The sequence below is a fragment of the Sinocyclocheilus anshuiensis genome, unplaced genomic scaffold (assembly GCF_001515605.1).
Source record: "Sinocyclocheilus anshuiensis isolate Anshui unplaced genomic scaffold, SAMN03320099.WGS_v1.1 scaffold1487, whole genome shotgun sequence".
Classification (NCBI taxonomy): Eukaryota; Metazoa; Chordata; class Actinopteri; order Cypriniformes; family Cyprinidae; genus Sinocyclocheilus; species Sinocyclocheilus anshuiensis.
Genome location: NW_015555817.1, coordinates 67,404 through 79,350, shown reverse-complemented (window position 1 = coordinate 79,350; position 11,947 = coordinate 67,404). Strand labels below are relative to the sequence as shown.

Sequence of the window (11,947 nt, the reverse complement as noted above, 5' to 3'; positions counted from 1 at the left end):
ATTTCCTGTGAATCATTCAGGGCCAACCAGAGAACCTCAGGAAAGGCCAAAGTCCTTAGAAATGTTAATGTCCCATGTATGGCATAACCGGGGAACCACAATGGCTTCATTTGGCTGATACTGCTCAGATCTGATGTTAACCTAAATCATGGTCCTACAGGTTGTCTGGCCAATTTATCCAAGAGCTCTCAAAGTAATGGCTTGTATCTCATCCTGAGAGCACTGTCAAAGTTGGACAGACAGTCCCTTTTGATGTTTGGTCCCACAACGTGGTTGGATGCAGAAACAGTCAAGTTATCTATCGCTGTTGTTGAGCAGTTGGAAAGCACTATGGGCAGCAGTGGAAAAGAGAGTTGAGGATGTAAGAGTGCTTGGGAGAGGTTGGCGTCAGGCTGCCCTGGGCTGGAAACCTGACCAGACACTTTATCTTTCAGAGTAGCTCCTCTAAAAATAAAAAGAGAGGCTTCTGCTGACAGCAGATGCCGGCCTGAGACTGCACACACATACACACACACACACACATTTGTCCTTCTTCTTCCTTACCACACACTCATGCGCACAATGTCTCTCTTTACCGCCGTTCTTGAAACACATCCCTCTTAGGTGAGCTTAATATTCTGATTTTTGTATGGTCCCGTTTTTGGTGTCAAACAGAATTGACTTACATAGTCTGATTTTTGTTGTTGTTGTTGTTGTTGGGCTCTTCTCCCTAACCAGCGCCCTGTATCCGTGTAGAGTCTAGAGTAAGCCATCTTGCTTACAGTTTTTTCATTCAGTAAGGCCGAAGAAGACACACTCAGCACTGACTTCCTGTTGACAGCTTCCCATGTCTAGGTGATCCTTTTACCCAGTACAACCTCTGCATTAATTCTGATAGCATACTCCCTGTGTGTTACATACGGTTCACATTACCCAACTCTATCCTGGAAGTCTAATAAATAAATAAATAGACACGGATTTACTAAAAAAAGAGGGAAGTAGGATACATGATGATGGACATGATGCAGGGAGACCTGATTGGTTTAGAGTAGGTCAGTTCATTTAGCAGAATTCCCCGGCTGCTTCAGCATCAGAGGTGTCTCCTCGAGGGAGGATTGCAAGAGGCTCATTCATGATGTCATACAGGCTTTTCCAGGGTTTTACGAAAGGGCACGGAGTTGGTGGCAGAGATCTTGCGGCACACAGCGTTGGTGTTGCTGCATCGACAGCCGGGACGGGTGGCGCGATCATAGCCACGCTGGCACAGAGTGAGGCACAGCTTGGCAGGAGGGTAGCAGCACAGGCAAGGCAGGCAGAGTGCCAGGAAGGCCATAGCACTCCAGCGGGAGCAGGCGTGAGCTGGGGCGCAGGAGCACGGTCGGTCGGCACAGTTGTCCTCCTTATCTGCCGAGCAGTGGTAGAACAGACCCTTCACACAGCACAGGCAGGTGCCGTACTCCAAGACGTTTTCTGCAGAACACAAGCAGCGCTGGCCACAGGTCCAACAGGAGGGCAAATTACGTGGGGCACAGCACTCCTGGCACTTGCAGTGGCCACAACGTTCACAGATGAAGAGATGCAGGCCCAAGTCCTCATCGTCAGTCAGTCCTTTGCCCAGTGAGTCGGGTTTCAAGTCGCCTTTGGGCTGGGACCTCACCACAGCTAGACCAGAATGGGAGGGTGTTAATCCTGCAAGAAGTCTCTGGTCCGAAGCAGCACTGCCACGGGACATGGAGCTCACGGTACTGGAGCGACTTAAGTGGGCCAAGTGGGAATGTTGATGCTGACTTTGACTGCGAGACATCTGAGGATGCCGTTCATCATGTGGATAGAAGGCAACCTGAGAGGCAGGGTCCAGCGCCACAGGGCGTTCCACATAGTCATTATTAGCCCTTATAGCACGGATCTGGTCAATAGACAATACAGGGACCTGCTGAAGATCCAGGCTTTCAGGGTCCATCCGAAAAGGTGGTACTGGATCCATTCTTTAAGGGCCACCAGGGTAGGGGCTGAGCTGCAAGGCTGACCAATATCACGGTACATCGGATAAACCTGTTGTAAGAAAAGAATAAAACAAAGGCATCATTGTTAGATTTAGAATCAAATAAAATGGTTTAAGTTTAAATTGAGTCTGCATAATGTGTAGGTGCAAAAAAAGCAAATGTTCATATGAGTCCTCCTTTTACTCCTTTCAGATGGTCCATGGCTAAAGCTACGTTTATTATTAGACACAGAGGATGGAGAGATAACGCCATTGACATCACACTGTAATTTAGCATCTGGAGAACACAGCTGTTGACACAAGGGAACGGAACCAGAACAAAGAATTTGACAGCAATGAATTGTGAGAAACTGGGGAACCCAAAAGACTTAGTGTCAGTGTCCTGAGGTATCTCTTCCTCAGCAGCTTGGAGGAATTTGCTGTAGCCCCTCCCCGCAGCCCTTCTTTTGTTAAGCCTTATCCTCCATAAACAGGAACAACATGGCTATTGGAATGTGCATGGAAAAAATCAGCATCCTGGAATTGAGAAACATGCTGCTTGCATTATTGGATGTCATAGCCGAACAAGACCTTGGATTGCACTGGATTAGATAACGACGAGTTTTACTTTCTTCCATCGAGATGTGGAGAAGACCACTTTTTGATGTTTGTCAGACTCTCAGACAGTTTCAAAAGTCAATGTGTGATCAGGATGAAGAGATTGGACAAGAAAAGAGAGCTGCCTCTGACATAACAAGCAACGGAAATCCATGCACAACAGCAGTGATTAGAAGAAGCAGTGTCTGCTCCCAGTCCCCCAAGCATCCGGGGCACAGTCAGCTGAATTCCTGGCAAGAGCCCTGAATGCTCTCGCAAAAAAAGGTAAGATAGCATCCTCCCCCACCCCCTCTGCCCAGCCAGAAACTCAAGATAAGGAGGCCCAGGTCGGAAGCACAAAATGCATTTGCAAATTACACAGAGGAGGAAAGAGAAGTCCTGGAGAGTAATTACATCAAACCCAGCAGAGCACTGTAGTCGGGTCCTATCAGTCCATCTAATTGTTGAAAGGGGTCTGCTGTTCATTTCCATGAGCTCATTATTCGGGGCATGACTTCGAAAACAACATTGGACTTTTAGTCTCGCATCTGCAGGCAAGCCAGAGAGGAAGTTTTGGGTTAGCTCATCTGTGTCATGTCAGGCACTTTTGGTTGCATATTTGTTTGAGCATTTGCACATGTCCTCTCCATGTGGTTTTCCTCAAGTGTGTCAGCACTTAAGAGCATTTATCATTCGCGGCTACACTGGAGTTTATTTGGAACTTTCCACTGCCCAGTGAGTCGGGTTTCAAGTCGCCTTTGGGCTGGGACCTCACCACAGCTAGACCAGAATGGGAGGGTGTTAATCCTGCAAGAAGTCTCTGGTCCGAAGCAGCACTGCCACGGGACATGGAGCTCACGGTACTGGAGCGACTTAAGTGGGCCAAGTGGGAATGTTGATGCTGACTTTGACTGCGAGACATCTGAGGATGCCGTTCATCATGTGGATAGAAGGCAACCTGAGAGGCAGGGTCCAGCGCCACAGGGCGTTCCACATAGTCATTATTAGCCCTTATAGCACGGATCTGGTCAATAGACAATACAGGGACCTGCTGAAGATCCAGGCTTTCAGGGTCCATCCGAAAAGGTGGTACTGGATCCATTCTTTAAGGGCCACCAGGGTAGGGGCTGAGCTGCAAGGCTGACCAATATCACGGTACATCGGATAAACCTGTTGTAAGAAAAGAATAAAACAAAGGCATCATTGTTAGATTTAGAATCAAATAAAATGGTTTAAGTTTAAATTGAGTCTGCATAATGTGTAGGTGCAAAAAAAGCAAATGTTCATATGAGTCCTCCTTTTACTCCTTTCAGATGGTCCATGGCTAAAGCTACGTTTATTATTAGACACAGAGGATGGAGAGATAACGCCATTGACATCACACTGTAATTTAGCATCTGGAGAACACAGCTGTTGACACAAGGGAACGGAACCAGAACAAAGAATTTGACAGCAATGAATTGTGAGAAACTGGGGAACCCAAAAGACTTAGTGTCAGTGTCCTGAGGTATCTCTTCCTCAGCAGCTTGGAGGAATTTGCTGTAGCCCCTCCCCGCAGCCCTTCTTTTGTTAAGCCTTATCCTCCATAAACAGGAACAACATGGCTATTGGAATGTGCATGGAAAAAATCAGCATCCTGGAATTGAGAAACATGCTGCTTGCATTATTGGATGTCATAGCCGAACAAGACCTTGGATTGCACTGGATTAGATAACGACGAGTTTTACTTTCTTCCATCGAGATGTGGAGAAGACCACTTTTTGATGTTTGTCAGACTCTCAGACAGTTTCAAAAGTCAATGTGTGATCAGGATGAAGAGATTGGACAAGAAAAGAGAGCTGCCTCTGACATAACAAGCAACGGAAATCCATGCACAACAGCAGTGATTAGAAGAAGCAGTGTCTGCTCCCAGTCCCCCAAGCATCCGGGGCACAGTCAGCTGAATTCCTGGCAAGAGCCCTGAATGCTCTCGCAAAAAAAGGTAAGATAGCATCCTCCCCCACCCCCTCTGCCCAGCCAGAAACTCAAGATAAGGAGGCCCAGGTCGGAAGCACAAAATGCATTTGCAAATTACACAGAGGAGGAAAGAGAAGTCCTGGAGAGTAATTACATCAAACCCAGCAGAGCACTGTAGTCGGGTCCTATCAGTCCATCTAATTGTTGAAAGGGGTCTGCTGTTCATTTCCATGAGCTCATTATTCGGGGCATGACTTCGAAAACAACATTGGACTTTTAGTCTCGCATCTGCAGGCAAGCCAGAGAGGAAGTTTTGGGTTAGCTCATCTGTGTCATGTCAGGCACTTTTGGTTGCATATTTGTTTGAGCATTTGCACATGTCCTCTCCATGTGGTTTTCCTCAAGTGTGTCAGCACTTAAGAGCATTTATCATTCGCGGCTACACTGGAGTTTATTTGGAACTTTCCACTGACTTGCAGTGCTCTTGTGTAAAAACAGACCCAAATTACACCTCAAAACGCTGCATTTCCTCCCAAGTTATCATTAATGAAATACCCTTTTATTCTGCGAGTTACTTCCCCTGAGCCAGACTATTTGGAAAGCCACCATCCATTAACCGAAAACTGCCTCCCACTAGCGTTCCCCAACCACCTCCATGCTCACTTTCTCAATGAACATGGCACATTTGTAAAATAAGCTGCGAAGCAGAAGGCCAGAGCAGAAGTTGCTATATAACAGCCCCCAACACAATCTTTCACCCCACCCAAAAGCAGCAGCAAGGGTGCCAGAGGATCGATAAGTCACACTCCAGCTGCATAGCAGGCAAAGTGTTGACATCAGGAAGCCCAGCAGATCACCCTGCCACTCAAACCCCCCAACAAAGAGCACTCTACCACTCCCTATCGAGTCCCAGAGCACTCTTTAGCCCCACATGCCCCAGACCGCACACCAGGGCGAGGTTGTACTGGAGCTGTGGACTGGTCTATCATGTCTCTACAGTGGAACTTGCACAATTGTTGTCTCTTAAACAAATAACTGCTACTTAAGTGCCTTCCAAAGTGCTACTGGCTGTTGTTTAGGGAACATTCAGACTTTGGACATGTTGATTCAAATCTGCTTGCATTGTGACAGTGTACACTAGGATATTGATTGTGTTGTTCAGATGAAGTCTTCTCATTCGTAAGCTCTTACCATCACCTCTTAAAAGCATTAAATGAGCAAACACCTAGCTACACTTGATTTAGAGTACAATTTATTTTAATGGGGTGATGATAGGGATTGAAGGAAAGAGGAAGGTTAAACTACACTACTTCAGCATTCACTATAAAATAGATTCGTTTAGAACAGCTATCCTGAAGGCAGAGTTTGGGATCTGTTTCTGCAATCCTGCATTCATCCAAAGCATAGTTTTTTTCTGGTCCCACATCCGAAGACTCCATCCTCTATTTTTCGCTGGATGGTTTTATCATTTAAAAGGATACGCTGTATCTGACTCTCCAAACTTGATAGCATATCTTACATTGGATGAAGTAAAGCAAATCCAATAACCATTCACCACTAATGGCTGTCTGTATTTCTTTTTTTCTTTCATGTCACAAGAGCCCTGATCCAACTTTGTATCACATTTAAACCACTATAGTAGAGGGAATAGACATGCATGTGACATCTGATCTAAAATAAATAAATACAAATTAATCAAAAAGTAAAAGGGAGACTTTGAGTGTACAAGAAGACAACATATTCCAAGCCAACACCTGTCCCAGGTTAAGACACACTTTAAGTCCCAGAACCATGCATACAGCTCAGAGCAAGTGAGAGACAGCTGCATCTGGAGCACCAGAGAGAGAAAACGAGGGGAGAGAGGGCCGTGTTTACTCAGTCCTGCCTGCCATGAGGGGTAACCTGAAGACAGGCCCCTGCGCTTTGGGAGTATCAGTGCTGAGTGAGCTGTACCTCGCGGCTCTGCCCCGGGGCTCCTTGCGCCCGTTACCTTGCACACATCCTTGGCCAGGGTAATCCAATCCAGGGCAGGAAGAGGATGAGAAGAGCATATTATTCATAACAGTCACCTCACACCACTGACTTGGAGAAACTTTAAACCTCTAAACAAGGAGGAGAGAACAGGCAAAGGAGAAAAGGCAAAACATTTGTCCCGTAAAGGGTAGTTGGACAACATTGGAAGAGATTGAAGATTTTTCAGCCTGTTTATCTATATGTAGGTGTAGCCATCAGGTGAATGAGGTGCTGATGCCATCCGTTTGTTTGGGGGCTGATGGGATGTCGGCCAGTGACATCATGTTGTGGTGCTATTTTAAAGCCTCCAGTCACCTTTCATTAACCCCTGCTGCTGCTGATAAGCATCCAGCAGTTCTGCAGCCAGCCATCAGGCCAGTCTGACTTCCTGCAGGCTAACTGTCATTAGAGATATCCATTTTCCATTTCTGCTCTCTCTCTGACTCAAATAGAGTGGCAGATTGGCAATTGCTGACTGAGGGTTGATTAGCTGGTAGTCGCAGGGGGTAAGGGCCGAGGGCTTCGCAGAGGGCATATATACGCTCCTAGAGGTCAGACTTAACTGCAGCTGGACTTGAGTTGTCAGGCACCAGGACCCTGGGATCTGCCCCACTGGCCCCTCTGGGAACACAGTGGGATTGAATGACAATAAATTGTATGAGATTCCGGATGTGCCGAATCCGACCCCCAGGAAGGACTGAAATAGACACTGCAGACCAGCAAGTTTGGGTGAGAGAGAAACAGAGAGAGACTGAGAAGAGGAAGGGGGGAGGGTCACTTAGAGAAAGGAGGAATATATAACAAAGTTAGTGAGGGAGTACTACTCAGTGAGAGAAACACAAAAATGACTAACAATAACAAATAATAACAAACTGTAGTGTAAATGTAAAACACATTACAGATTAATAATAATAAATTAAACTATTATAACATTTTAAACTAAATTAACTGACAAATTGAGGAAACTTTGAACCACTGTTGTAAACCTATGCCATTCACAAAATTCACATTCTTTTTGCCAGCCTCTACTTTGAGAACTTTATCACAAAACCAGTTCCAAACGCACAGAAACTTCGCAGTTAGACCGCTGTGTGCAGCGCTATCCCATGTCCTTTCCCACTCAACTTCCAACCTCTCCATCAGTCTCTGCCAGCACAAACTGGGTAATATTGACATCTCCGACCTTGAGGACAATCAATTCCATGTCTTTATGCCCGAAGCCCTGTGCATTGGCTGGGTCAGAGTAGGACTTGCGTTTAGGGCACTACGCGTCACACAGAGATCATCTCTCACGTGGATGATATTCTACTCCCATTATATGTCAACTAGATTATATTTCATTCAGAGAACATCTAGAACTAGATCTAGAGAATCTCAAGAGAAAACCATTTGAGCTAAAAAAAAAGTAAAAAAGTAAAAAAACAGACTGAAACCGATTAAGACTAAGACTAAAAGAGATTTAAATAAACGAGTGCTTACCCCTAAAAGGAGGGAGATCCATTTTGCGCCAAAACAGTATTTTATGTTTGTTTGTTTCTTGTTTTCTTTCTTTCTTTTATGTTTTCTTGAGCAGTTTTCTCTCTTCTGCCTCCCAATGCTTCTTCACAACTGTCCCACACGTGCAAGCAATCCTGGTTCCTCAGCGCTCAGTCATTGCCTCTGAAGAACAGCTAGAGCACTGCACGTTCAAAGAGCACTCAGAAGAAAGACACGATTCTTGTGGAAACGAGGGCAACATGTCTCACGGAATATCCCAATTTATTTGAATAAGAAACAAAAATGTCCCCGGGGCAAAGTAACGGAGAGGAGCTTTGCTTTTCAGAAGTACTTCCACATAACAGTGTGAAAAGAGCTCAGCAGTGGCTATGTAGTTTGTCTTCTCTCAGAATGAGCTGAAAATGTAAATGTTGGATTGTCTCTCTCGGACTCTCTGTCTCTCTTTTTCTCTCTCTATCTGTGTACGGTCAGCGCTTCCTGCTCGTGCGATCATCCACTCACTCCCAGAGCGTGTGTGTGTGTGTGTACATATATATGTGTGTGTGTGTGTGTGTGTGTGAGAGAGAGATAGAGATGGAGGGTGGGAAACAGTGAGGGAGAGAGGGAGGGAGATGGGACGGGGAGAAGGAGGAGGGGTGGTTGGTTATGAATGGTAAAAGGAAGAAGGCCAGGCGGAGGGGGTTGGAGTGGGGGGTACTTGGTTTTGCTGGAGATAGTTAATGGCTAAGTGGCATCATCGGGCTGAAACCCAATCTCTCATTTTCTGCCCCTCAGGAACTGTTCTATATGATTCCCTGAGCTAAGCCTAACAAGATGGACAGAGGGAGGAAGAGAACAGGAGATAGAGAGAGAGAGAGAGAGAGAGAGAGAGATGAAGACAGTGAGAGATGGACAAAAAGAAGGAAGATATGACTCAACAATATGATAGGTGATGAAAACAATGAGGGAGAGAGATGAGAAACACAATAACTGACAAGAACTTCATGGGGAAAGTTTATATCAACAAACTCCAGTCTTGCTGGTCTTACCCTGGCATACAGTAGATGCACCTATAAGTATTTGGGCACTTATGCTACAGTTAAAAGTATGTATTCTGTGCATTAGAAGCAACATATCACATTGTAAATGAATATGCACCCTATTCAGAATGAAGCATGTAATATAATAATGTAATGTCTATGACACCTGTGTGAACCTGAGGAGAACTGACTTCATACATTCACTAAAGACCATTTTGACACCAACTGATTAAAAGTCATTGAAAAACAGGTTCAGAAAAGTGAAGTTAGCTCTGAGAAAAGATGACACAAATGTTTCTAATGCATTAAAACTTTGTCTTAAGTGTCTAAAAGTGTCCATATATAGTTAGGGTCACTGAAAAGGGAAAATAAGTGCATGGCAGCTACATTTAAAAGAAAAGAAGAACAACAAAAGACCTTGAACTTCACGGTTAATGAACATGAACAGAACATGGAGGTATATGAATTTCATGTGGTTGTAGACTTAACATTTGGGAACTCACTGAACCATTCTGATATGTTTGTGGCAGCTAGCAGCTGTCCTAGAGCAGGTTACATCCTAGAACAGTGAATAATTCAGTGTCTCAATCGAGTGCATGACGGATTGGAACCCAGCCCATGTTCCTTTCTACTTCACTTTAGTCATTGCCAACAGACAACAAACTGCCTTATCATAATGGCAGTGAAATTCAAGTACGAACAAATGTAAATTTAGATGAAAGTAAGGATTATTTATGGTCTACAGTGTTGAAAGCCTTACTATTTTTCCTGCAATGAAATAAACAAAAGGATAATGTGAATGCACTGGCTGGAGCATAAAATACAGGATATGTGTTCATGACAGGCTATTGATAGCACATGGAAGGTATCTCCAAGGTAACAGGACACATTTTGTGTGTATGTGAGCGTATGTGTGTGTGTTAATGCGAATGTGTATGTCTGTGTGCGTAATGGGGCAGGAAGAGGGGTGCTTCCTGGCTTCCTGTCGAGGGAAATAGCTAGGATGGCCAAACAGTGCAGAGAGAAGAGAGTGAATCAGGTTTCTCTATACTGAACACACTCAAAACACATGACAGAACAGCTTTAGCGCAAAAACAAAATCTCTGCTAATCTACATAAACACAATGAAATTTGTGTTCTCTCAGTGTGCTAGGAGATGGATGTTAATTTCCTGAAAAAATAACAGTAAAATTCTGTTCACTGGTATCTGATTTTTGTCTAAATTCTGTTTACTGGTGTCTGATTCTATTCTTTATAATTCGTGGTCTCAAAATATGCAACTATTCATAAAACATAAAATGATACTCAAAAAAATATATACTCAAGTTTAGGTAATGTGTCAAAATCCAGTGCAATTAAAAATAGTTACCATATTTAATCAAACTTAAGTAATAAATATGTTACATACTATACTTATGCTAATAAATTTAACATTTTAAAAAGTTACTGATAAGCAAGTTTAAAATTTTTATTTTTTTTTTACTTAGAAACTGACAGGAAAATAAAAGACAAAAGAGACGCTCTCATTAAAGTTCTCAGAATTGTTTTTTCTAACATACATAATGTTTATATGTTAAAATGGTATTTAAAAAAAAATGAAAAGAAAAATCGAATTGAACATGTAAATGAATTATTATTTAGGACTCTAAGATGGAATAAATATTTGAAATCAACGTCCTCAAACCTATTACCTAAAATTGTTAATCTTATAAATTATTAGCTGATTTGATTTGATCCTGATTTGATTTGTCATTTTACATTAGATATTTAATAACTTACAGTTGTTGTTATTGTTATTGTTTTTTACAATAAAAATAAGTTATAATGTACAGTAATCTGATAGGATTAGATCTTTATAAAGATCTGTTTCAATGATATTGGAGTGAAGTACAAATTCCCCGAAATAATACATTTATAGCAATGACGTAAAATTACTCAAGCCCTTTTTTATCTTCTTCCATCTGCATGATGCAATAGCATGTATCCATCTCACTTTTTATCAGTGTGTGAGTGTGATGGGAACATTGACTGGTTTGCATTTTCCCCCAAGGCCTGTCACTGCCTCAGCCCATTGCGATCATACTGGCAGGGAGAGAGAGAGAATGAGAGAGAGAGGCAGTACTGGGCCATAGAAGGATCAATGTTAAATGGCCTGGTTAATGACCGGCACACAGCTGACAAAGTCATTCATTTCTGCCGGCACTATGTATTCTGTGTGTGCGTGAACCAGAGCAATTTGCACGTTTGCCTATGTGAAACACAAACATGAAAAAGAGATGTAGAATTAGGACATAAAAAGCAGAAAAAGATACCAAACAGGAAAGCTCAATGGACTTCTGATGTTGGGGTTTGATAAATAGAGAAACTGAGAGTGCTTGTGTGAATGTGCGTTTGTTCTGTTATGACAGTGTTAGTGTAAAGATCACTTCCCATGTCAAAGCACCACTGGAGATGAAGCTGTAATATTGAGTTACAAAACACCCCTCACTCAGGGCCTTGCCTCATCCAGATTGCTTAAAGGGATAGTTCACATAAAATAAATGAATATTCTGTCACCATTTACTCAGCCTCACCCTGTTCCAAACCTGTATGACCGTGGGACACAAATGGTGAATTTTTGAAGACCATCTTTTCCATATGATGAAAATGTTTCAAAAGGACAAAAAAAAACAACTGTTGCGGAAAGTTACTTTTAAAAGTAATGCATTACAATATTGCGTTACTCTATAAAAAAGTGTAAGTGCATTTACTGCAGTTACTCTTTATGGAAAGTAATGCATTACGTTACTGTTACGTTACATTTTGTCAACCGGGCTGGCCTTGATTATTTGTTTAATAACAAAAAACTTACTTTACTTGATAAAGTAACTCAGATATTTTAAATTTAAAAGTGTTGTGTTACTTT

At 43.0% G+C, this 11,947-nt stretch overlaps 1 protein-coding gene across 2 annotated transcripts in view; it reads right to left on the bottom strand.

The window, feature by feature from the left end:
• The window catches only part of LOC107675198 (protein sprouty homolog 3-like), a 13,713-nt gene extending 5,192 nt beyond the window's left edge, over positions 1–8,521 (bottom strand). The window contains exons 1-3 of one of the 2 annotated variants that reach the window (XM_016469461.1): positions 8,006–8,521; positions 3,314–3,727; positions 36–1,617 (exon numbers count right to left, since the gene is read on the bottom strand). In XM_016469461.1, the coding sequence (XP_016324947.1) occupies positions 1,118–1,617; positions 3,314–3,659 (846 nt within the window). In that variant the 5' untranslated portion in view covers positions 3,660–3,727; positions 8,006–8,521 and the 3' untranslated portion in view covers positions 36–1,117. Of the gene's footprint in view, positions 1–35; positions 2,028–3,313; positions 3,728–8,005 lie in introns of those variants that run through there. The other variant, XM_016469462.1, reaches the window with a different exon arrangement.
• Positions 8,522–11,947: the final 3,426 nt, after the last annotated feature.